Source organism: Lipotes vexillifer, unplaced genomic scaffold (genome assembly GCF_000442215.2).
Source record: "Lipotes vexillifer unplaced genomic scaffold, Lipotes_vexillifer_v1.1 scaffold343, whole genome shotgun sequence".
Lineage (NCBI taxonomy): Eukaryota > Metazoa > Chordata > Mammalia > Artiodactyla > Lipotidae > Lipotes > Lipotes vexillifer.
The window spans coordinates 39489-66764 of record NW_006777506.1 but is presented as its reverse complement, the minus strand read 5'-3'; the positions used below and the strand labels follow the sequence as shown (position 1 = coordinate 66764).

Sequence of the window (27276 nt, the reverse complement as noted above, 5' to 3'; positions counted from 1 at the left end):
TTTGGTAGTGTATATATGTCCATGCCACTCTCTCGCTTTGACACAGCTCACCCTTCCCCCTCCCCATATCCTCAAGTCCATTCTCTAGTAGGTCTGTGTCTTTATTCCCGTCTTACCCCTCGGTTCTTCATGACATTTCTCTTTCTTAAATTCCATATATATGTGTTAGCATACGGTATTTGTCTTTCTCTTTCTGACTTACTTCACTCTGTATGACAGACTCTAGGTCCATCCACCTCACTACAAATAACTCAATTTCGTTTCTTTTTATGGCTGAGTAATATTCCATTGTATATATGTGCCACATCTTTATGCATTCATCCGATGATGGACACTTAGGTTGTTTCCATCTCCGGGCTATTGTAAATAGAGCTGCAATGAACATTTTGGTACATGACTCTTTTTGAATTCTGTTTTTCTCAGGGTATATGCCCAGTAGTGGGATTGCTGGGTCATATAGTAGTTCTATTTGTAGATTTTTAAGGAACCTCCATACTGTTCTCCTTAGTGGCTGTACCAATTCACATTCCCACCAGCAGTGCAAGAGTGTTCCCTTCTCTCCACACCCTCTCCAGCATTTATTGTTTCTAGATTTTTTGATGATGGCCATTCTGACTGGTGTGAGATGATCTCTCATTGTAGTTTTGATTTGCGTTTCTCTAATGATTAATGATGTTGAGCATTCTGTCATGTGTTTGTTGGCAGTCTGTATATCTTCTTTGGAGAAATCTCTACTTAGCTCTTCTGCCCATTTTTGGATTGGGTTGTTTGTTTTTTTTTTTTTGTTATTGAGCTGCATGAGTTGCTTATAAATTTTGAAGATTAATCCTTTGTCAGTTGCTTCATTTGCAAATATTTTCTCCCATTCTGAGGGTTGTCTTTTCATCTTGTTTATGGTTTCCTTTGCTATGCAAAAGCTTTGAAGTTTCCTTAGGTCCCATTTGTTTATTTTTGTTTTTATTTCCATTTCTCTAGGAGGTGGGTCAAAAAGGACCTTGCTGTGATTTATGTCATAGAGTTTTCTGCCTATGTTTTCCTCTGAGAGTTTGATAGCTTCTGGCCTTACATTTAGGTCTTTAATCCATTTTGAGCTTATTTTTGTGTATGGTGTTAGGGAGTGTTCTAATCTCATACCTTTACATGTACCTGTCCAATTTTCCCAGCACCACTTATTGAAGAGGCTGTCCTTTCTCCACTGTACGTTCCTGCCTCCTTTATCACAGATAAGGTGACCATATGTGCGTGGGTTTGTCTCTGGGCTTTCTATCCTGTTCCACTGATTGATATTTCTCTTTTTGTGCCAGTACCATACTATCTTGATAACTGTAGCTTTGTAGTATAGTCTGAAGTCAGGGAGCCTGATTCCTCCAGCTCCGTTTTTCGTTCTCAAGATTGCTCTGGCTATGCGGGGTCTTTTGTGTTTCCATACAAATTGTGAAGTTTTTTTTTTTCTAGTTCTGTGAAAAATGCCAGTGGTAGTTTGATAGGAATTGCACTGAATCTGTAGATTGCTTTGGGTAATAGAGTCATTTTCACAGTGTTGATTCTTCTAATCCAAGAACATGGTATACCTCCTCATCTATTTCTATCATCTTTAATTTCTTTCATCAGTATCTTATAATTTTCTGCATACAGGTCTTTTGTCTCCTTCGGTAGGTTTATTCCTAGATATTTTATTCTTTTTGTTGCAGTGGTAAATGGGAGTGTTTTCTTGATTTCACTTTCAGATTTTTCATCACTAGTGTATAGGAATGCCAGAGATTTCTGTGCATTAGTTTTGTATCCTGCTACTTTACCAAATTCATTGATTAGCTCTAGTAGTTTTCTGGTAGCATCTTTAGGATTCTCTATATATAGTATCATGTCATCTGCAAACAGTGACAGCTTTACTTCTTCTTTTCCGATTTGGATTCCTTTTATTTCCTTTGCTTCTCTGATTGCTGTGGCTATAAGTTCCAAAACTATGTTGAGTAAGAGTGGTGAGAGTGGCCAACCTTGTCTTGTTCCTGATCTTAGTGGAAATGCTTTCAGTTTTGCACCATTGAGGACGATGTTGGCTGTGGGTTTGTCATATATGGCCTTCATTATGTTGTGGAAAGTTCCCTCTGTGCCTATTTTCTGCAGGATTTTTATCATAAATGGGTGTTGAATTTTGTCGAAAGCTTTCTCTGCATCTATTGAGATGATCATGTGGTTTTTCTCCTTCAGTTTGTTAATATGGTGTATCATGTTGTTTGATTTGCGTATATTGAAGAATCCTTGCATTCCTGGAATAAACCCCACTTGATCATGGTGTATGATCCTTTTAATGTGCTGATGGATTCTTTGCTAGTATTTTGTTGAGGATTTTTACATCTATGTCCATCAGTGATATTGGCCTGTAGTTTTCTTTCTTTGTGACATCCTTGTCTGGTTTTGGTATCAGGGTGATGGTGGCCTCATAGAATGAGTTTGGGAGTGTTCCTCCCTCTGCTATATTTTGGAAGACTTTGAGAAGGATAGGTGTTAGCTCTTCTCTAAATGTTTGATAGAATTCGCCTGTGAAGCCATCTGGTCCTGGGCTTTTGTTTGTTGGAAAATTTTTCATCACAGTTTCACTGGCAGTGCTTGCGATTGGTCTGTTCGTATTTTCTATTTCTTCCTGATTCAGTCTTGGCAGGTTGTGCATTTCTAAGAATTTGTCCATTTCTTCCAGGTTGTCCATTTTATTGGCATAGAGTTGCTCGTAGTAATCACTCATGATCCTTTGTATTTCTGCAGTGTCAGTTGTTACTTTTCATTTCTAATTCTATTGATTTGAGTGTTTCCCTTTTTTTCTTGATGAGTCTGGCTAATGGTTTATAAATTTTGTTATCTTCTCAATGAACAAGGTTTTAGTTTTATTGATCTTTGCTAGCGTTTCCTTCATTTCTTTTTCATTTATTTCTTTTCTGATCTTTATGATTTCTTTCCTTCTGCTAACTTTGGGGGTTTTTTGTTCTTCTTTCTCTAATTGCTTTAGGTGCAAGGTTAGGTTGTTTATTCGAGATGTTTCCTGTTTCTTAAGGTAGGATTGTATTCCTATAAACTTCCCTCTTAGAACTGCTTTTGCTGCATCCCATAGGTTTTGGGTGGTTGTGTCTCCATTGTCATTTGTTTCTTGGTATTTTTTTATTTCCTCTTTGATTTCTTCAGTGATCACTTCGTTATTAAGTAGTGTATTGTTTAGCCTCCATGTGTTTGTATTTTTTACAGATCTTTTCCTGTAATTGATATCTAGTCTCATAGTGTTGTGGTCGGAAAAGATACTTGATACAATTTCAGTTTTCTTAAACTTACCAAGGCTTGATTTGTGACCCAAGATATGATCTATCCTGGAGAATGTTCCATGAGCACTTGAGAAAAATGTGTATTCTGTTGTTTTTGGATGGAATGTCCTATAAATATCAATTAAGTCCATCTTGTTTAATGTATCATTTAAAGCTTGTGTTTCCTTATTTACTTTCATTTTGGATGATCTGTCCATTGGTGATAGTGGGGTGTTAAAGTCCCCTACTGTGAATGTGTTACTGTCGATTTCCCCTTTTATGGCTGTTAGTATTTGCCTTATGTATTGAAGTGCTCCTATGTTGGGTGCATAAATATTTACAATTGTTATATCTTCTTCTTGGATCGATCCCTTGATCATTATGTAGTGTCCTTCTTTGTCTCTTTTAATAGTCTTTATTTTAAAGTCTGTTTTGTCTGATATGAGAATTGCTACTGCAGCTTTCTTTTGTTTTCCACTTGCATGAAATATCTTTTTCCATCCCCTTTCAGTGTGTATGTGTCTCTAGGTCTGAAGTGGGTCTCTTGTAGACAGCATATATATGGGCCTTGTTTTTGTATCCATTCAGCCAATCTGTGTCTTTTGGTGGGAGCATTTAGTCCACTTACATTTAAGGTAATTATCGATATGTATGTTCCTATTCCCATTTTCTTGCTTGTTTTGGGTTATTAAAATAAAAAATAATTAGTAAGAAAAAAATGTTTTTAAAAAGAAAACAAAAAAAGGAAGGATAGAACCCTAGAACAAATGGTGGAAGTTCTCAGCTTTTGCTTGTCTGTAAAGGTTTTAATTTCTCCATCAAATCTGAATGAGATCCTTGCTGGGTAGAGTAATCTTGGTTGCAGGTTTTTCTCCTTCATCACTTTCAGTATGTCCTGCCACTCCCTTCTGGCTTGTAGAGTTTCTGCTGAGAGATCAGCTGTTAACCTTATGGGGATTCCCTTGTGTGTTATTTGTTGTTTTTCCCTTGCTGCTTTTAATATGCTTTCTTTGTATTTAGTTTTTGACCGCCTCTGCGTGTAGGTCGCTGGAGGGCGTCTGTTCTTCGCTCAGACAGGACGGGGTTAAAGGAGCAGCTGATTCGGGGGCTCTGGCTCACTCAGGCCGAGGGGAGGGAGGGGTACGGAGTGTGGGGTTAGCCTGCGGCGGCAGAGGCCAGTGTGACGTTGCACCAGCCTGAGGCTCGCAGTGCGTTCTCCCGGGGAAGTTGTCCCTGGATCCCAGGACCCTGGCAGTGGCGGGCTGCACAGGCTCCCCAGAAGGGAGGTGTGGATAGTGACCTGTGCTCGCACACAGGCTACCTGGTGGCGGCAGCAGCAGCCTTAGCGTCTCATGCCCGTTGCTGGGGTCCGCGCTTTTAGCCGCAGCTCCCGCCAGTCTCTGGAGCTCCTTTAAGCAGCGCTCTTAAACCCCTCTCCTCGCGCACCAGGAAACAAAGAGGGAAGAAAAAGTCTCTTGCCTCTTCGGCAGGTCCAGACTTTTCCCCGGACTCCCTCCCGGCTAGCCGTGGTGCACTAACCCCTTGCAAGCTGTGTTCGCGCCGCCAACCCCAGTCCTCTCCCTGTGTTCTGACCGAAGCCCGAGCCTCAGCTCCCAGCCTCCGCCCACCCCGGCGGGTGAGCAGACAAGCCTCTCGGGCTGGTGAGCGCCGGTCGGCCCCGATCCTCTGTGCGGGAATCTCTCTGCTTTACCCTCCGCACCCCCGTGGCTGTGCTATCCTCCTTTGTTCCCAAGCTCCCCTCCCCCCCTCCGCCACCCGCAGTCTCCGCCCGCGAAGGGGCTTCCTAGTGTGTGGAAACCTTTCCTCCTTCACAGCTCCTTCCCACTGGTGCGGGTCCTGCCCCTATCCTTTTGTCTCTGTTTATTCTGTTTTCTTTTGCCCTACCCAGGTACGTGGGGACTTTCTTGCCTTTTGGGAGGTCTGAGGTCTTCTGCCAGCGTTCAGTAGGTGTTCTGTAGGAGTTGTTTCACGTGTAGATGTATTTCTGGTGTATCTGTGGGGAGGAAGGTGATCTCCGAGTCTTACTCTTCTGCCATCTTCCCCTTGTCCCCCCTATTAGGCTAATATTAAATTCTTCTTGTTATTTTCTTTCTTTGGTCCTCTATGATGATCTTAGAGGAAGAAGCCAGCAGTTGTGCTAGCTTCAGCAATTAGAACTGTCACCTCCAAACAGCAGCAGTGTTGTTTTCATATCTATTATAACTGTAAAGATTGATGTCTAACTGATTAAGGATCCAGTAATTGCATAATAATACCTGCTAGTGCTTCCTCTTTGAAGTTCCTCATTAAGAAAATAAGCTTTAAAAATATTCTTAAAATTAGTATCTCCTGCTTTTAAATAAGACTTTAAAGTAAGACTTCTCTAGCCAATTTTGCAAAGCAAGATTTTTTTTAACATACAAACTGTTATCAACAAAGGAACTATTATTCATATAGTAAGGTTAATATTTCTGTAAATGTGTAATTTTTACTTTCAACAATTTCATGTTTAGACTAATTTTTCATTCTTAGTGGACTAGTACCTTTACTGTATTCTATGAAGAATTTTTAAGACTTGTTTTAATAAAAAAATCACATTTATATGTGTTTTCCATAGATAGTGGAGTTGGAGCAGGGATTGATTCATATTATGAATATCTGTTGAAAGCCTATGTCTTGCTTGGAGATGACAGCTTTCTGGAAAGATTTAATACAGTAAGTTGTTCCAATTTTGTATTAAGTTTAGAGCCAATTTAATTTGCCAGATTTTGATAGAAACTCAATCATCTAAGTGACATTCTGAAAAACTATTTTTAAATGTGTAGTAGTTTTTTGGTCAGTATTCCCTGATGATGTTGGACAGGGACAGGGAAAACACTACATACATTGCAAAAACTAGATTACAAAGTAGTTTTATTTTCATCTATCATCAGAAGTTTTCAAGATTTTCCAGTGAGTAATATATAGATTTGAGTTTTACCTAATCTTTTATACAAGAAAGAGAATTTATTGAAATCCAAAGCCTTCTCATTTGGATTCCAATTCTTTTTGGAATAGTTTGGAAGTTTGGCCTAGTCCTTGACCACACCAAGTGTTCAGGACTTTGGAGACTTGAACAAACCAGTGAGTATTCATTTCAAAAGCAGGTCTGTTAAGTCTTAAGTGTGGATCAGACTCACAGGCAGGTTTTTAGGGGAGAAGGGAGAGATTATTGAACCCTATTGGATCGCCGTTGTCTGTAATTAAAGCAAATTGAAATTAACTGTAGTAAACTCATCAGCTGTGTCAGTACATTCTTTTCAAAATAATTTACCATTTCTTTGCCCACCCATGAGTTCACCCACATTATTGTGAGATAGTACAATATAGTGGTTAAAAGTATGAGAGTTCTCCTGTGTGGGTTTAAATCCTGGTTGTGCGACTGGTTTTGTGGCTTTGGGCAAGTAACTTAGATATTTTCCTCTATTCCTTATCCACAAAATGGGAATGCTAGTACTATTTATTGGGAGGATTAAATGAGCTAATGCATATGAACTGATTAGAACAGTGCTTTAAGATCTGTCAGGTACTCAATAATAGGTAATAAATAATAGATGAGTTAGGGAAAAAACCTGGTAAAAGTCCTAATAAGTCATCACTGAATACTTTTAGAAACACTATTACATATATCATTTAATATATCATTTATTAGATTATAACAAGATTTTCTTGAGGTGCATGAGGACAGTTTGTTTTTATTGGTTTTTTTTATCAGTCATTGACTCTGACAGCTCAACCTGTTGTTGTCAAGGCTGAGAAATATCTAGGAGAAGATAAAAGAAGGGGAAAAGAGTTTTTAAGACCATAAAAGGCAGAGGTAGTGGACCGTAAGAGTGGCAACAGTGATGAGATGCATTAGTTTAGGTAGATAAGCACCAGAATGTTATGTTAGCTGCCTAGGGAGCAAACTTCCTAGACAAAGGAGAAAGTGAAACTAATTCTGTGATATAGAAGCCTGTAACTGTATTTCAAGAGGACGTAAGAGCATCCTTGGGCCACAATTCTGCAGGATAGTGATGTTCAGGTCTATACCCTTCAGAAGGTCCCATTTTATCTATAGTTTTTAGTATTCTGCATCAGAGTTTAAGAACACAGGGGAGTATATATAGTATATTTTACAAAGATTTCCATCTAAAGGAATTTAACTATTTCCATAGTTAATTAACAGTTACTTAGTAAATTTATTCATATGTAAATTCGGGTTTCATTTCTTCATATATTTAATGATACCCTGTGTTTAGAATAGTACAGCTTTTTTCATCTACTTTCATGAACACATATTGTGATCTTTTTTAGCACTACGATGCCATAATGAGGTACATAAGCCAGCCACCTCTTCTACTTGATGTGCATATCCACAAGCCAATGCTGAATGCTCGGACTTGGATGGATGCTTTGCTTGCCTTTTTTCCAGGTTTGCAGGTAAAAAAAACTCTTAATTCTCTTAATATTAAAGTAAAATGATTATAATTAAGTGTATTTGTGATCTCTAAAATTGAATTACCAAAACAGAGTCACACTTCAAAATTGTATTAATCTACATTTTTCTGTTCATATAATGATTATAGATAAAGTCAACTCATATTTTACTGGATAATTTTGTTGTTATTGTTGGTTTCTAGGTCTTAAAGGGGGATATTAGACCTGCTATTGAAACTCATGAAATGTTATATCAGGTGATTAAAAAACACAATTTTCTACCAGAGGTAAGCAAATCATCTTTGGAATTCTAATTTACATATACTATAGATTGCTAATTTAAAGGTAGAAAATGCCATCTTCAAGGTTGCTTTGTTCTTTTTCATTTTTCCTGGTTAAATAGCTTATTTAATATATTTTTGGTTTACACAGTATTGTGTATGTTTTTCCTTTTCCTTGTGTATTAAGAGAAGTCTAGTTTAGGACAATGCTGACAGTTTACTAATTTAATGTTAAAAAAAATCCCAAATTGGTATTTCTCAGCCTTTTCTAATCCATGCCATTGCATAGTGTCTCATTCTAACTTTTACACTTACCCACTAGCTAGGGAGACTTTTGTACTTTTTATTTTCTAAAGCTTATTTTATGAAAACAATATACATTGAACATACTCTTGCTGATCACACATGCTCCCTGGAAATTTGGAAATGTTAGCTCTTCTTCACGCTGCTTAAGAATTATTCTCCCTGGTTTTTATATGTTAGTAATAAGTATTCTTGCTAGCTTGATACCATAAGATTTTAATAGCATGCCTTTTGGCTTTCCAGAAATGTACCATTAAAAATTTCCAAATTTGTGTATGGCCTTGTTCTATCCCTACTTATTGACTACCCTCTGTGAGATATCTAAGCATCCCACCAATTTAGAAGGCTTCCTAAAGTGTTTGTTTCAAGCCACAGAGGATTTGAGACTCATAAAAAAAGCATCTGCTAAAATAGGAATAGGAGAGTGAGAGACTTAATAATTAAGAGAAAAAAGTGGAGATAAGAAAAAAGAAGAGAACACAATTATGCAGAAAATGAGGACCTGTGTAGTGGCATTACTGAGGTCATAGCTTTTCCTAAGCTTCCTAATAGCCAAAGTGATCATTTAAAAAAGGAATTCCATTTAATTGGTAAAAATAACAACCTTCACAAAAATGAATTGTGATTTTAAGCAGTGATAATTTTCATTTTATAGATGAAAATTGTTATCAATATTTTAACTGTCTTTTCTTGTTTGTGATCTAATTTATATACTGTATATTCTAGAACTACTTATTTTTTTAAATCACATTTTTTTGCCTATTTGTGTGTTTTGTCTAGGCATTTACCACAGATTTCAGGGTGCATTGGGCTCAACATCCTTTAAGGCCAGAATTTGCAGAAAGTACCTACTTCTTGTATAAAGTAAGCTAATTTAACTCTCTTTTTGCTATTTAGCTCATGTTCTCTGTTGGATAACTCACTATCTTATAGTAATAGTATCGGCTCTTCAAAATTCTTGTTTAATATTATAATGGTTGGATATATCATGGTTCTTATTCACCTAGTTCATAGAGTTATTGAAAGATGCAAGAATTGACATCTAAGTTTTATGCCTTTTCAAAATACTTACGAAGCATTTCTTTAAAGAGAAATTTTATATTCTAGAGCTGCTTTCTAAAGCATGTCTCTTGCCTTCCTTTAATCAGGCAACCTTTCTGGGCATTAGAAATTTCATCCAAAGCCTAAGATGTACAGTTGTGCAGCTTTCCAGTTGTGTATTTAAGAAATTCATAAAGCAGATGCATGGCTTACTTTCAGAACTAGGTTCTATGTAACATGTGTTCTAGTGCCTGATATAATCCCTGGCACCTAGTTGGTACTCAATAAGTATTTGATAAATAAATGGTTATATGGTACTATGTAAGCTATGTATATGTATACATATATTCTCCTTTTTAATAGGCTACAGGAGATCCTTACTACCTTGAAGTAGGGAAAACACTTATTGAAAATTTAAATAAATACGCTAGAGTGCCTTGTGGATTTGCTGCCATGAAGGATGTTCGTACTGGAAGTCATGAGGACAGGTAAAACAATTCCTAACCTCCCCTTTCCTCAGGGTAACTCTGAAACAACACAAAATATTATTAGTCAGATTTCAGATCAGCTTAATGCTTTTACAAAGGGTATTTGAAGATGCAAGCCTTAGTTCATTGTGCTTATTTTTTAAACTCTCTTGAATAGGCTTATTTTAAATTGTTTGAAAAGTCTGTGTTTTTACCATAGTGCCTGGCATATAGTTGGTGCTCAAATGATTTTTAAATAGATGAATAAATGATTGTTAAACATCAGAACCTTGGTCTTTGGAGTATTAGGAAAGTTGGGGTTTTCTTCTTTGTTAACAGTTTTTTATATTATGTAAAATGTTAGAAATTATCAAGATGATGACTAATGATCTGGATTATGATTCCTGTTCAGTCAAGAATTCCTCAAAAGCAATATCTTGGTTAATGTGTATATTCTTATTCTGTTGCTGATTTGGAGAGCTGGGGAGGCCCATTGGCAGTTTCTATTTCATTGGATACTGGATAGATGTAGTTGACATGGAGTATTCAAGATATGAAAAGCACCCTTTGGTTAATATGATATTCACTAACATTCCAGTTATTCTGAGATCATTTGATTCTGTTATTTTAACTGTCCAGAACATAGCAACACATTTCTAAATAAACACTAAAGTTTGTTTGTTCATTTGGTGTTCATTCCACAAATATTTACTGAGGTGTCTTATGTGCCAGAGTTATACTAGGTTTTGAAGATTAAAGATAAAAAGACATGTCTTTTCTATCATTGAATCACTGGGGCAGGCAGATAAACAGGCTTTAAAGCATTGTATATGTGCTATGAAACATACTAAAGGGACGTGAAATGCAGATTGGGATATGACAGTCACTTGAGCGTCCTGTGTCCTGAAGGATCAGGACTAGAAAACTAGGAAAAGGAAAGTAGTAAAAGGAGTTTCCGGCAGAGGAACTAGGGACAGGTGAAATACAACACTCATTATCTACTCACAGAATTGACCCTCAGTCCTTCTCTTGGAGCACTTAGATAATAGTTAATTAGGCTTGGGACCTCCTTCCCCGACTACAGCTGATAAGAAATAGATAGGTTTCTGGAAGCAGACACATAGAAAACAGCAAGAAATGAAAGCAGATAGCTTTTGTATTTATCTGTAACATTTATTGGCTGCTTCCTACATTTCAAGCACTCTTCTAATTAAGCACTTTCTATGTTTAATTCATTTGATCCTTTACAGCCACCCTCTGAAGTATAATTTCTATTATGATCTTCATTTTATAGATGAAGAAACCAAGGCACAGGGAGTTGGGGAGCTTGCCTGAGGTCACACAGTTAGTAAGGTTAGTTCTAATCAAGGCAGATAGGCTTTTCACTATATGCTCTACTGGCAGCTCATTCAAGGAACAGTAAATTAATCGCCCGCTGTGCACCAGACGCTGCACTTGGGTAAGAGGATGAAAAGATAAAAGAATCAGTCCCTGCCCGCCTGTGTCTTATGGTCAGTGAAGAAGATAGGTATGTAAAGAAGTAATCACTGCCACATGATGAGCGCTAGAGCAGAAGGAAACGTAGCAGGTGGAGGAATTACAGAGGAAGACATGATTTGCTCTGTTCAGAGAGTTCCGTGTTTCTAAATTCAGCGTCCTTCCTCTTCCTCCTGCTGAGTGTCCCTCCCGCGGCGCTGTTTCTGCATCTCTGACGGCCCGTGCCGCACTCTGGTTGCGCAGTCCAGTGTGCAGAGTACCCCTTGAAGCATCACGTCCAGAGTTAACGATGGCCGAGGTGCACTTGGTGCAGCAGCGCTGTTGCCGTCTGGGTCCAGGCGCGAGACGGGTCATCTTCTGAGGGGCTGGTGGGCTTACACCCTTTCTCCACTTGAGGATCACCGCTTGGTCTTCTCACTGTTCCTTGTGGTAGTGTTGTGTCTCTCGCATGCATTTGGCCCAACAAGAGGTTGAGAACTCCTAATGCTTGTCTTACCACGTTCTTGGATGTGCTTTAGCAGCTTTCTTACGTTTAACAGACAGTGAACTTGTGGCCAGTTGACCTCAGATACTTGACAATGACTTGCTGACAAATGGGTGTTCTCTACCCTGCTCTTAAGAAACTGATTTATTTTTTAAAAGTTCAAACTTAGAACTTAATACTCATCCCAGCAAAATTTCATTTTGTTGGCGTTTTTTTGTGTGTGTTTGTGCATTTCTAGACCAAAAAGAAGGCTTAAATTTCATCTCAGTCATCTAATGTATTAGCTAAATTACTGTTTTCAGGGATCTTAAAATTTTCCATGTAATGGTCTTTGCATTTGGTTGCTTGTTCCCCTATGGAGCTACCAGTGCTGTTGTCTGGCTCACCAGTGTCTCCATTCCCTGGCCCCCACCACACAGTTTTCCAAAAAAAATCTGTATTTTTCTTATAATAAATGATCAGTTAAAGAATTTAAATGGCAAAAAAATATGAAAATCTTCCCTACGATACTTTCCCCACTTGCCATCCTAAGATAATCACTGTTGGCAGTTTTAGAAACAGTCTTCCAGACATTTTTCATGCCTGTGTGTTTGCATTTGTGTACATATTTATGGTTTTAAAGTACAAAATAGATTATGTGATACGATACCCAAACTTGCTAGCTTTACCCAACTCATACTGCAGTGATCTTACCACGTCTCTAGTCTTTTCCAAACATTTACAAATCATCTGTTTCGTAATCACTTGTGGAATTTGCCAAAAATCAAAATCTTGCACATCAGTTTACAGTTCTTAAGCTAACATTTGCTTATGGTAATAACCGTCAGTCCTCCAGAAAAAGTTAAATTACTGTAAGTATTGCAGATTGACAGGGAAGTATTTTATCTGTTATAAAATGATTAACATCCAAAATGTTCAAAGAAGTTTTGAAACATTACAGTTGTTGTTCCAAAATAAAACATCATTTATGTCTGGGAAAAATAATGCTAGCGCTATTTTTGAGCTCATACGCATGCCGGGTGCTATGCTAAATAGTTGACATTACAGTATGTCATTTAATCTTTGCACCACTGTTAGGCATGTATCATTATTATGTCCTTTCTGAATAAACTGAAGCTCACAGTCCTTATATAATATCCCCTTGGTCACATAGCTCGTCATCAGAAGTTCTTTTCTATTTCCAAAGCCCCAGCTCTTTACTGCTATGTCCAGCTGCCTCTCCAGTTCATTCTTTAGTAAGGCTGTTTAAACTTGCATTCGCAAACATTTATCAAGTGCCTGCTGTGTGCCAGGAATTGTGCTTGGCCAGTTACGAAACTATGCAGCCTGTCTAGTAACTGCTAAAAGCTAGGATGCTTTGGGAAGTAGCACATATAATTAAATTCCTTGTTATTGTAACTCCATCTAATGACTGTGCTCTTTTCCTACCACTTTTTATAAAAGCTTTCCTTCAAAATGTTCATTAAAATGTTATAACATTAAATCATTTGTAAAGTCACACTGGGCAGGTATTTAAATGTTTACAAAGTTATCATCATAGTCCATGTGATTTTATGTTGTACTATTTTCATGTAACTTTTTGTACATGATTACTTTTAAAGCCTTCTTGGTTATCACTTAAATGGCTGCATCAAAATTGTATTACTTTATCCAGTTCAATTAATATTAATTGAAGATTCTTATATGGTCCTCAGTAGTAAAGGTCATCTGCATTACCTCCCTGCTGTTGGTTCCCTGCAGAAGAAATGGAAAGCTCTCCCTCAGAAGGCCCATAGAAAAACCTTGTCTGCGGTATTGACAAGATTTAGTGTACCTGTGTGGTAGGCAGCCCTTCTGGTCTTTTTCATTTCCTTGGAATATGCTTGGAGTCAAGGCTATTACCACCAGGGGATAAATACATTCTATAGTTCTTTGGATGTCTGTACTGGTGTAGACAGGTTTATTGACCTTGATTCTGTGGCTTTCAGATAGTTGACATTTGGATATTTTTATGTTCTTTGATTTATTTGTAACCTTTTATTTTAGAATGGATTCCTTCTTCTTGGCCGAAATGTTTAAATATCTTTACCTGTTATTCGCGGATAAAGAAGACGTTATTTTTGACATAGAAGATTACATTTTTACAACAGAAGCTCATCTGTTACCTCTTTGGCTCTCTACTACAAATCAAAGAATCTCTAAGAAGAACACAGTAGGTTATGTTTTTCAACTAAATGTCTTACTCTCTTTATACTCCTATGTGTTTGTTTTGTTTTTCCAAGGAAAAAGTAATCCATGACTAGAATTCTATAAATATAGTGTGGTAGGAGAAGTACCCTTGATGTTTTCTTATTTTGTTTTCTTGTATTACATCCTGTGTATACTTACGTTTCACTTGAACAAACTATAAAGTAAAATTATTTTTATTTACATAACATTCTTTTATATTTTTAGACTTCAGAATATACAGAACTGGATGACAGTAATTTTGATTGGACTTGTCCAAACACTCAGATTCTCTTCCCTAATGACCCATTGTACGCTCAGAGCATTCGTGAACCCTTGAAAAATGTGGTGGACAAGAGCTGTCCTAGAGGCATCATCAGAGTGTAAGATGTCTTATTTTATATTTGTTAATATCAAAATTAATTCTTAGTAAATGACAGAGAATGTAAGGAACATATAACAACCAAGAAGACATTCATTTAGATCAAAAATATTTAGTATGTACTTATCACTGATTAAAATTAAAAATTGGTGGGTAAAGTTAGATAGCAAAGTTTATTCTGCAGTAATGTCTTTTTATTATTATGGAAATTTTCTGTGTATCTTTTGTTTAATGAACCAAGTAATAATGGCAGCGTATGATAGTTTGTAACTTCCACAGCACATTTTTATTTTTAACATCTTTATTGGAGTATAATTGCTTTACAGTGGTGTGTTAGTTTCTGCTTTATAACAAAGTGAATCAGCTATACATAGACATATATCCCCATATCTCCTCCCTCTTGCGTCTCCCTCCCACCCTCCCTATCCCACCTCTCTAGATCCAGAGCACATTTTTACACAACAGTTTCATCAAATATTTCCACGTTTTGTATATGTAGAAAATATTTTTCCTTTTATCTATAGTTTCTGTATAGGAAAAATAACGGTGTTTTGATTTGATTTTTTTGATGAGGTACTTATTCTTGGTTGTTGAATAAAACTTTTTGCCTTAATGAGTGCATTTTCTTCCAAGTAGTTACATTAGAAAAAACATTACTAGGAAATTTTAAAAAATTATTTTTCTTAAGTGAACGTTATCGTTCACTGATACAGGTATTGTTCTGCTTTTAAAATATTGAGAGAAACATCTGTTTTTTGAGGGAGAAATAAATAGTAATAAATCTCTAAGCCAACCTATTGTGTTCCTTCAAATAATTGTAATGCTGTTGATTAATACTGCCTTATAGATAATATACAAGCTTTTGTAACTGTAAAGTATATTTGAAAGCTATACCACTTATTAAAAACCTAAGTTATATGTAGGTAAGTAACTCTTTCTAGTTATTCCATTTTTCACTAGTTTAAAACTAGCAATTTGTTTGCCTTATGCTTTTATTCCCCATTCTGACTTGTGGGTTTTTTTAAGCCTTGCCTATAATTACTTTTAGCAGAGAGGAGAGTTTCAGGAGTGGAGCTAAACCCCCTCTGAGAGCCAGAGATTTCATGGCCACTAACCCTGAGCATTTAGAAATCTTGAAGAAGATGGGGGTGAGTTTGATTCACCTCAAAGATGGGAGAGTCCAGTTGGTTCAACATGCAATCCAAGTAAGACATTGCTGTACTAATTAGCTACCATCTCTGTCCTCTTTGGTCTCAGTAGCTTTAATAAGATAATGACATTTAATAAGATAATGACATAAAAAAATGACATTTTTTTAAAAACCTTCAGTGTGTGGTTTAAAGTCAGAGTATCAGAATTTTAGGACTTGGAAGTGTTTTGGAAAGCCATCTGATTCAACCCCTTTGTAGTATAAATCAGTCAAGTCACAAATAGGTTGAGTAATTTGCTTACGTTAATATGGTCAAATATAGGACTCAGATCTAAGTTTTCTGTTTCTCAGTCCCTTGTCTTTCCACTGTTTTATTTAGAAGATAATCTTAAAAGCTAATAATTCATTTTAATATTTATATCTCTATTTTATACTATTTTAGTTTCCAAAGAGCTGAATTTAAATACTTTATTCATTATAGAAATCAAAATATGCATTTATTTATCTATGCCTAGGAAACATACCTCTTTGGGAAATTTTTATTGGTTTTTGCTTTAAAAGCTTTCATAACCCGAGGGCTTTAAATTATCCACCTTATTACTGCATTCTAATTTTTTTAGAATGCATTACTTATTTCTAATTCTGAGAAAACTACAGTTTGAGAAATAATTTCAACCTAGAACCATATTCGGATACCCCATGATCTCGGATTCAGCCTTTCCACCACCTTGCCTTCCCCTCACCTTGCCTTCCCCTCACCTTGCCTTCCCCTCACCTTGCCTTCCCCTCAGGTTTCTGTCTCATCCCTATTCTTGCCACATCATCCCTCCTTCCCTAACGAGACTTCTGTCTGCTTCCTTACGTTTCACTCATCCTCACTCCCCAGCAGTGGGAATGACATCCCTGATGACATTGCTTTCACATGGGTCATCAGTGACATAATTGCCAGCCAGTAGCCCCTTAGTCCTCCTCTGATTGAACTTTTATGTAACTATTGGCTGGCCTCTTTTTAAAAGCTACCCCTTTCTTGGCTTCCAGGGTATTCCAGCAACACCTTTCCAAATACTCTGTGCAATGTTTTGTAGATTCCTTTGCAGCTCTTCTTGGCGTGACTCAGTGTAGGCACTACCAAAGAATCTGGATCATATGTTTTTCTTACTATACTCTTCTTCAATAGTGTCATCTATTTCTACAAGCTCTGCTGTCATCTTTGTACACGTGATACATGTATGTAATCCTGATTTTACTTTACTTCTTAAACCCAACTTTACTTTACTTTTTAAACCCAGCTATAATCTACCTGTCGTACATTTCTGCATCTCAATCTCAATCTGTCCAAACCTGAATTAATTCTCTCTCCCTGCTCCCACTGCAGTCTGTCTCTCTGCCCTTTCGTTCTCCATCTCAGTCAACCCTATCATCATTCTCTAAGTCACCAAAACTGGAAATCTCAGGATGGGCTCGCATTTCTTTCTCGCAGCTCCTTTCCGTTCTCCTCTATCCTCTATCCCTTGTCAGGTTCCGTTGACTTTTCCTGTAAGGTGTTAGGAATTCATCCTTTCCCTCCTGTAGTCAGGCACTCGTCAACTTTTCCTCTATTAAGATTCAATTTGAATCATTCCAAATATTTCCCAGATACACACTGACAGAATCAGTCCTTCCTTTGTCTATGTTACTAGTCCACTTTCCCACTTGAGAAATTTTATCATAGCTAATTTTACATGTCTCTCTCCTCTAGATACAAACTTCTTAAAGTAACAGATTATGCCTAGTCAAGTGCTGAGATGTAATAGGTGCCTGATACTTATGTTTTGAATTTAATCTGGTTGTTGGTTCATAATTTCGAAGAAGAAGGGGAATATGGGTCAGTTATGAGGTTTATTTCTTAAAAGGGCAACCAGAGGAGAAAACAAGCAAAGTGAGCATTTAGTGGAAGTGCACTTCTCAATTTGTATCAAAAGTGGTTTATAGGACAGTGAAAGAGACATTAATAAAAATTATAGATATTATATTCAGAAAATATTTCCAGAAGTAATATTTTTGAGAACAAATAAGGCCATAAATATTTGGTAGAGACCAAAACTGAGAGGAGAAATTTTAGAGTAGAAAACTATAGTGCAGTAGTATTTAAGAAATCGAAAAGTTGAAAGTTTCCAGAAAGAAAGGATAAAATTAATTTGTTTCTTTCCTAGGCTGCTAGTTCAATTGACGCGGAAGATGGATTGAGGTTTATGCAGGAGATGATTGAATTGTCAAGTCAACAACAAAAAGAGCAGCAGCTACCTCCACGAGCTGTACAAATTGTTTCTCACCCATTTTTTGGCCGGGTAGTATTAACTGCTGGTCCAGCTCAGTTTGGGCTAGATCTGTCTAAACATAAAGAGGTATGTACACCTATAATATGCTTGTTGAAATTGAACTCAAATATTACTTAAGTATTGTCTAATTTCTTAGTCTCTTTTCTAATTTAGTAGTTTTAACTTATTTAAAACACCTAAATATTTAATCTCCCAGATTAAAGTAGATTAAAATTAAAAGTGTATCTTGAAAATATTGAGTCAATTTATATATGCAGTATGGTTATAGAATTTTACTTAAAATGTTCAGATATTGTTCTCTAATTCAATGCCTTTAACTTATCTAAAAATGGTTTTCAAACTTTTTAACTACTGAAACCTTTCTTTGAACAAAAATCTAACTCAGAGGCTTAATGTAGGGAACAGCTAAAGCAGAGGTGCTCTGGACAAGTGGCTGTGGAGAGCGTCAGACATTGAGGTTCCACTGAGCAAATTTGGAAGGCCATTAAGCTAGTCTATCCTATTAGTTTTACTGTAGGAAATGAAGTTCACAGGTTCAACTGTCTGACTAACTGGCAGCAAAGCTAGCCACTAGACCAGAACCCAAGTATTCTGATCATCTAAAGCCAATGGTCTTTGAACTCTGTTACCCCCAATTTAAACTTTTTCTAGTGTATATTTTAAAGCTATGTAGGTTTATAGTTGATTCATTTATTCAGTAACTCTTATTCTAGGCAGTATTTTAGATATTTGCTATGTATCAAGTTTACAAAAACCAGTGAAGATTTATGCCCTCATGGAGTTTACCTTCTAAGAGACAGAAGGATCTTAAAACATCTTTACACTCACATCTTTAAAATCAGTTCTCTGGTGGATTTAATTTTTCTTGGAAGAAGAACTGCTTGCAGATTCATGTAGATTAAATCCATTTTTCCCCTCTTTCAAAAATTTTTCCTGTTACCAGTGATGGTTTAGAAATGGTTCCCAGCTTCTTGTAAGTGTAGGTATGGGTATGTAGTGAGTCAGCCTGAGATTCCAACTTTACCACTTACTAACATTGTGACTTTGAGCAAATTATGTAAACTGAATCTCAGTTTTCCCATACGTAAAATGGAAATATTATCTGTATTACTTCACTCAGAGTCATTATAAAAATCTGGTTTAGTAATTTACGTAAAAATGCTTCATAAACAGCAAAGCACAGTAGAAATATTGGTTGGGTAGTATACAAAATGTTCAAAACAAAAATTTATGCTAAATATGTATTGTGTATGTTATCATTAGAAAAGAAGTGAGGTCTACTTAAAGATCTAGATATTGAATTTTAATGACTAGGTAGTGATTGGAGAAGATAAAAGATTACTTAAGTTACTTTTATTTCTGCCAGACAAGAGGATTTGTTGCAAGCAGTAAACCGTACAATGGTTGTTCAGAGCTTACTAACCCTGAGGCAGTGATGGGAAAGATTGCTCTGATACAAAGAGGACAGTGCATGTTTGCAGAAAAGGCACGCAACATCCAGAATGCTGGAGCCATCGGTGGCATTGTTATTGGTAAGTAAGCCTCCATGTCATTGTGTTGACTAAGACATAATTTTTAGGATTTTTCCTTTCATTTTCCAAACTTTTATCAGAGTTTGGCATTATTTTTACTTCACTAGCCGGCATAATGGTTAGGTAATCCAGTGACTCTCTTAAGAATGTGTATATATCTCATATCTTGTTTGAAAGTCTAGATTTGGGTTTCTGTATATTAATGCCAATAAAAGTACTTGGGGTCCGGTGTGAAGGTGCAGTAGGAGTGAGTGCTAAAAACACCCAATACCATGGATAAAAAAATGGGCCTGCGAAATCCAAAGCCCCCTAGGAGCAAGAATTACACCCTGCCACCTCCAGTGGGGAGTCACTGAAAGGATCCATTACCCCACATAGGTGCCGGCTTTGGAGTCAGACACGTGGGGTTGTAGTTCCTGGCTCTACCACAAAATCATGTTGTAACCTTGGCCCAGCTTTAGTTTCTTTATCTGTTTATTCCATAGCGTATTTTTTAGCTCCAGTGAAAATGGTAATAAATATCTTATAGGTGGTTGTAAGGTTTGAATATAATATATATAAAATTTCCTAAAATAACTGACATATCATGGGTATAAGCACTAGATGCTAGCAAGTTTTTATCTCCTTGGGTATTTTTCCACTGAAATTATAAACTTCAAATCATTTTACGCATGTATTTCAACCAGTGTGTTTGCCTTTTCATTTTCCACAAAAACATCACTGATATCGTGACAAGCAGGGCATGACTATCAGGGAAAATATAAATTTTTCTATGCTTTAAGTAAATATGAGTTTACATTCAGAAAGAACTGGAAAACCTGAGGTCACATCCTATTTGTGAAGTTAGTTCTTCTGTATAGATTGTCTCCCAGGGGAGCTCCATTTTGAATTTGTTCTTTCTAGTTAGGATAGATTTCCTTTTTGAACTCAGGGTAAATAAACATTAAGAGATTTAAAATAAAACAGTAGGATTTATTTCAGTGAAAAATTATTTACTGTGCCTTTTGCTTATCTCATATCGGCACACCAGTGTTGATTTAATGAATGCATGAATTTCATTACTCTAAGTAAGTATTAGGAGAAATTCTGCTTCATAACTTAAATGAGTGGTTGGCAAACTGCAGCCTGCAAGCCAAGTTCAGCTCACTGCCTGTTTTTGTAAATGAAAGTTTTACTAGAACACAGCATGTCAGTTTGTTTCCATGTCATCTATAGCCACTTTCAAGCTACAGTGGTGGAGTTGAGTGGTTGTAACAGTGACAAGCAGCAGAGAGACTGAGGGTCAGGTAGCCATCCTTTGTCTAGTCAGTTACTGCTAAGGGGATGGGTTCTACATGGTATTCTCCACTTAGAAGGACCTATCCACTCAAGCTGTCTGAGAAGGGATGGGTAGGTTCTCCAGGGAGACTGGCATGTAAGATTAGGGCTGGACATAACTGGCATCACCAGTAAAACAGTATTTAGCAGTCGTACTCCTATTATTTAACTGGCGTAAAGTAACAATAGTGTTTCATTCAACTTACAGAGGAAAAAACAGTATAGTCATAATTATTCCTTGTGAACAGTAATATTAAAAAGAACCGTCAATTTGTAGTTTGGTAAAACAATATAATGCCATTAGAAGAAATCCTAAACAACAATAAAATTTCATAGTTCTATCATTGTAATTCAAGTCTTTGAATTTTTCCATTTTTAGGCTTTTTCATAAGCATATGAAATTTTTATAGTCATAATCCTAGAATATGTAATAATAACATTTTGTTTTTCTGTGTGTTCCCTCAGGTAGTTCGTTATAATTTACTTATAATAGTTTACAGTTGTTGACAGTTACAAAAAGCACTCCAGTAAACTTTTTCAGGCATAGATCATTTTGCTGCTTTTGAATTATTTCCTCAGGATAGATTTCTAGGAGTAGAATTAGTGGGCCCCAAAAGTATGAGTGTTTCTATGGTTCTTGATGCAGAAAATTAATGCCGTCAACAGGTAAAAAACAGTAAAGATTGGTAGCTAGACCTTTTTAATGGACGAACGTTTATATGTTTGCTGTATTCATTTTCCGGCTAGATGACAACGAGGGGAGCAGCAGTGATACTGCCCCTCTGTTCCAGATGGCAGGTGATGGAAAGGACACAGATGACATCACGATCCCCATGCTGTTCTTATTCAGTAAAGAAGGAAGTATCATATTGGACGCCATCCGGGAATATGAGGAGGTAGAGGTCCTCCTTTCTGACAAAGCAAAAGATCGAGGTAAGGGTAAAAAAATCATTTGTATTCAGCTTAGCATTAATTTCCCTAACTTGATAACAAAAATGAGTTACAAAAAGATTATTTATGGTTCACTGGTAAAAGAAGTAAACGTTTTAGAAGATGGTTTCAAAATATATTTTTCTTTTGGAAAAAAGGGTAGTAAAATGTTTATTTTGCTTTATTTGCTGAGTTAGAATGTTTCTAGAATTATATTTTTGTATGTAATTTATAATTTTTGCTATAATTCGGCCCAGTGATGAAAATACAAGAGATTACACTGAGTCATTTTTAATATCCACAGATGTTCACCATTCAATTTCACTGATACTACATCTTCTATTTTTTTAATAAGGAATAAAAAGAGATTGTATAGAAGGGTGTTGTATACAATATAATAGTAGTGGGATTTTACCAGGCCACCTATAATCAAACGACCACTGTCTTGATGAAGGCAATAGAAATCCAGCAGCTTCTTTCCATTGAGATCCAAGTTCATCACATAGGTATTTATAAGTTACAAGAGTTACACATGGCTGATGCCTGAAGAACAAGATAGCATGCCTTAATTCATGATATAGTCCTCTCTAGGCCAGAATGTTTGTTAGTAACTTGAAAGCTCTTTGAAACCCAAATTGCTGTATAAATGCAAGGTCTTAACTAGTATTCTTTCATAGTTTCACATCTAGGAATAGAGGAGAAATGAGGGAAAGTGAACCATCAGATATAGACTGAAATCCTGCTTATAACAGCAGTCTTTCTTATCCACTGGAGATACCTATAGAGAGAGCAGTACTCCTCCCACCCCCCCTTAAATGGATAAAGTTGTATAATCTGCACAGGGTTGTTGATGTTGGGATGTTTGCTTGGTAGATAGGTAGGAAACTTATTCATTTCAATTCAGTATATCTTCCAAGTGGAACAATAAAAAAAAAAAGTTTAGCAATAATCTAGTGCTAGCCAAATTAGTGTTTTGTCTTGTCTTCTTGTATTGCTTTATTCTTTGAGATTCATTCAGATGTCAACTATTTAAGGACTGTGGAGTGAGTAGGATGTATGTAAGGATGTATAAATAGAAACAGTAGAAAGGATTTCTGATCTTCTTAAATCCGCCTATGTGCCTGTTTTTTTTTTTTCTGAGCCCTTTTTCCAACTCAGATCTTCTTTCCTATATACATGCATTTAAGGAATAAACACAGGCAAACACATCAAACACAGGCAAACACATCACAGGCAAACACATCAAACACAGGCAAAATATTATTCCATATAACTCTTTAACGCCTTTGCTTTTTTCCCCCCTATTTTGTGCTACCATTGGAATTTCAGCAGCAATATTAAAAGGTAAAATGATTCCGAGCTACATTGTTAACAGTAGTAAGTATCTTTAATAAGCCTTAAATTACATATATGTATGTGTATATATACATGTATATACACACATGTGTGTGCACATATATATATATATATTGCAGTGGCTACCATGATAATATCTGGTTTAAAGTAATTAGATTATTTTCATGTCTAGTCAGCTGTCCCATAATGATGATTTTTTTTTTAATTAATTAATTTATTTATGGCTGTGTTGGGTCTTCGTTTCTGTGCGAGGGCTTTTCTCTAGTTGCGGCGAGCGGGGGCCACTCTTCATCGCGGTGCGCGGGCCTTTCACTGTTGCGGCCTCTCTTGTTGCGGAGCACAGGCTCCAGACACGCAGGCTCAGTAGTTGGGGCTCACGGGCCTAGTTGCTCTGCAGCATGTGGGATCTTCCCAGACCAGGGCTTGAACCCGTGTCCCCTACATTGGCAGGCAGATTCTCAACCACTGCGCCACCAGGGAAGCCCCCATAATGATGATTCTTTATTGATCTATAAATCAATTTATTTATCTATAAATGAAATATCTAATAGGTGAATTCAGTAGTCCATACCCATGCAAGAGTCACTCTAACAAAGACGTTGTATGGCACGTGTTATTTTTGATTACTTTTTATTTGAATGCAGTGTAAAATATTTAAAAGATCTACTTGTTTAAAAAACCCATATATGTGTGTATGGGGTGAGGACTGGGAGACTGTGGTAAAGCGTGTGCTTCTTATACCAGAGAAAAGATATGAAAAAAGATCAGTTCTACTATTTAAAAAAAAAAAAAAAAAAGTCTGAACAGCGTAACAGTATTCCCTTAAGGACCTTGTAATAATAGGGCTTTATTTAAATTATATGTATATTTTAAGTTTTGATAGTCAATTTTTTGAACTGTATTTCTGTTATAGAGTGATATTTTGACAAAAAGTCTTGAAAAATTGCCCTTTTGGTATATAGCTTTTTAAAGAACTGTACAGCATTATTAACTATCAACAATGAGTTATAATTGTTAATATTTATCAGTGTAACTAAAGTCAATGATAATAGTTTTATTAAATCAACTGCTTTATTCACTTAGGAAAATATTCTAAGTTAAGGTCTGTAGTGGTTATCATTAATTTGTCCTGTGCCATTACTGCAAGCATCAGTGTTTCTCTTCTGCATCAGAATCAGCTGATGTAGTAGTTAAAAGTGTAGATTCCTGAGTCCTACTCCAGAGTATTGAATCAGACTCTCTGAAAGTGGGGGATCAGAATCTGAAATTTTAAACAAGCATCCCAGTTAATTGCACACAGCTATACTTTGAGAAACACTGAACAAGACCAAGAAGGCACCCCACGCCCCTCTTTTTTAATCTCCTAGCTCTGTATCTGGCCATATTGTGCCATCAAGGGTACTAGGTGGGATTATATAAGTACACCAAATAATAGCAGCCTTAAATCTGAACGATAAAATGTCATCCAGATTGGCTTTTCTAAAAATCTCATTCCACAGATACATATTTCCCTTAAAAAGTCACACAGTTTTGATTGAGGCATTCTTCCCACGTATTAAGACAGAAAACAGAAACCCCAGAACAAGCCCCCACTCCCACCTTCTAATTCTGGTAAGTCCCAGCTATTAATATAGAAATATCTGCAACAGTCCTATCTGCTAGCAAAAATGTCCAGATAACTTACTACACATTCTTCTTCAGAAATAAAGCATTAGTAATTTATCAAGTGGAAATGCTGCTTCCTCAGATCAAACCAGTCACACTTCTAAAAATTAAGTTATCCATAGGAGTGTTAATATCATGTCTGTCATGTGTCCGTTTCCAAAATTTCAAGAATTTGTAAAGGTACTTAATAATAATTCCAAACCTGTGCCCACAAACAAAGGACACTGTGTTGTTACCCCACTGTGTTGATCCAAATTGAAACAATTTACAATTGAGATTCAATCGACTTTTCCCAGTAGTATTTCTCAATGGGGAAAAGAAAATCAGCATTTAAAAATTTCAATACATTGTCATACTTATAGTTTATAGTGTAGAATTCCAGTGCCTCAAGAGCTATAGACAGATATTCTCAGGGCTACTCCTATATTTGTGTCTGTCTGGTAAAGAGGCAGACAGAGAAAACAGGAAGTAAAAGAAAGGTCTCATGGTTTGAACTGCTCAAGATTTAAGTGTGGCAGTGTTACTTTTCCTAAGATTATCCTCCACTGAACTTGATTGCAGTGAATCTGTCCTTTGGTTGATCTGTAGAACTTAGATTGCTATTAGAAGGAATTTGATTCTGAGGAGACAAATCTAGTATGCAAACAGATGGCATCTTTGCCTGGAAAGGGGCAACTGCAACATTAGCAGAATCAATACTTACCTACCCCAGCTTCTCTTCTCCAACCACTGCGTGTTTTCTCATGCACTTTTGCATTTGCACATCTCTTCCCTCTTTCTGGAAATGCCTTGTTAATCCCTGTCCCACTCCCACAACCTTTTCCTCTTTAAAAACGTTCAGTCATTCTAAATACCAAGTATTTTAAATGCTATCTTTTCTATGAACTTTTCTCTTATTTTCATAGATAAAATGTATGGACATCTTCTTAATATGGTTGCACAGATACTTTGACGTTTATATTACATTGTACTTCTTTACCTGTGTGTCAGCTCTGTATTCCTTGCTTTCAGTAAATGCTGGTTGTGTGGATGAATGAATGATTGTAGAACATCCAGTCTCGAAGTCTTTGCCAAGGTTCCTTTTGTCCTCTCATTATTAAAACTTAGTACTTTTCTTTTTTTTTTTTTTTTGGTATCTTGAGATTTTCTTCATTCTTTTTGTTTCTTTTTGCTTCCTGTGTTTCTGATACACCGTTCCTGAATTTAATGATGTAGTCATTACACTCTTAGGACCATGATACTCCATACTGTGACAGCAGGCACCTTAGAATGAAGATCTGTAGTGGTGTGGTAGATTCTTCCTTTTTGTACTTCTCCAACTGCCATTTTGATTTAGCTGATTGTTGCCACTTTGCTATATATCAGATATTCTTATATATTCGATCTGTTTTGGGACTTGCTCTTCTTTTCCACTAATCTGTTTGTTTATTCCTGTGCCAATAATAAAAGTTTGCTATTTTGAATAAATTTTAATATCTGATAAGGCAACTCTCCTGTCACTAATACTTTTCAGAATTTCTTGACTTCTCTGTGATGTATACTCTTCCATAGGAATTTAAAAATAATTCTATCTGGTCCCAAAAGAAAAGAAAAAGAAGTAGAATTGGGATTCATTTTGGAATTGTATAATTGCACACCTTACATATAAACAGGAAAATTTTGTTAAATATTGACTTTCCATCCAGGAACATACACTTACCTGTAAATTGAATCAGATCTTGTTTTAAGTTTTTATTGAGATTTTATAGTATTAAGCAATAAGATTTCTTAATAAATTTAATTCTGTGTTGTAGCTTCTACTTCTATTGGGGTTATTTGTATTTTATTAGCATTATTTGTATTTTATTGGGGTTATTTGTATTTGCCTACTTATTTTTACCCTCCTTATCAAATTCTTTTATTATCTTGATAGTGTTTTTAAAAATTGAGTTGCTTTGAGTTTAAGTATAAAACACAATCTGAAAATACACTTGATCTTTCCTTTTCCTATATTACACTGTTACTTTTTAAAATTGAAGTATAGCTGATTTACAGTGTTGTGTTAATGTCCATTGTACAGCAAACTGATTGAGTTATATATATGCATACATATATATATATATCATATTCTTTTCCAGTATCATTAATCAGAGGACATTGAATATAGTTGCCTGTGCTATACAGTAGGACCTTGTTGTTTCTTTATCCATCCCATATATACTAGTTTGCATATGTTAATCCCAAACTCTCAGTCCTTCCCTCCACCACCTCCCCTCTCCCTTGGCAACTAGAAGTCTGTTCTCTATGTCTGAGAGTCTGTTTCTGTTTCTTAGATATGTTGATTTGTGTCTTATTTTAGATTCCACATGTTAAGTGATATCATATGGTATTTGTCTTTCTCTTTCTGAGGGGTTAACTGTATTAATCTTTATGTACTTTTTGTTTATCTGACTTATCTCCTTAAAAGACTTTTAAGAGACTGAGCAATAAGAATATAAGATATGAAAAGGAAATTATACACAAGTGTGTGTGTGTGTGTACATACACCACATCTTTTTTTTTTTTTTTTTTAACATCTTTATTGGAGTATAATTGCTTTACAATGGTGTGTACACCACATCTTC

The 27276-nt window shown here is 36.3% G+C and overlaps 1 protein-coding gene across 2 annotated transcripts in view; it reads left to right on the top strand.

Moving 5' to 3' along the window:
* EDEM3 (ER degradation enhancing alpha-mannosidase like protein 3) overlaps positions 1 to 27276 on the top strand; it is an 83225-nt gene that overhangs the window by 33892 nt on the left and 22057 nt on the right. Inside the window, exons 9-20 of one of the 2 annotated variants that reach the window (XM_007451136.1) lie at positions 5905 to 6002; positions 7623 to 7748; positions 7949 to 8032; positions 9110 to 9193; positions 9734 to 9858; positions 13844 to 14009; positions 14252 to 14406; positions 15457 to 15610; positions 17748 to 17939; positions 19240 to 19405; positions 21470 to 21655; positions 22982 to 23029. In XM_007451136.1, the coding sequence (XP_007451198.1) occupies positions 5905 to 6002; positions 7623 to 7748; positions 7949 to 8032; positions 9110 to 9193; positions 9734 to 9858; positions 13844 to 14009; positions 14252 to 14406; positions 15457 to 15610; positions 17748 to 17939; positions 19240 to 19405; positions 21470 to 21655; positions 22982 to 23029 (1584 nt within the window). The remainder of the gene's footprint in view (positions 1 to 5904; positions 6003 to 7622; positions 7749 to 7948; positions 8033 to 9109; positions 9194 to 9733; positions 9859 to 13843; positions 14010 to 14251; positions 14407 to 15456; positions 15611 to 17747; positions 17940 to 19239; positions 19406 to 21469; positions 21656 to 22981; positions 23030 to 27276) is intronic. The other variant, XM_007451135.1, reaches the window with a different exon arrangement.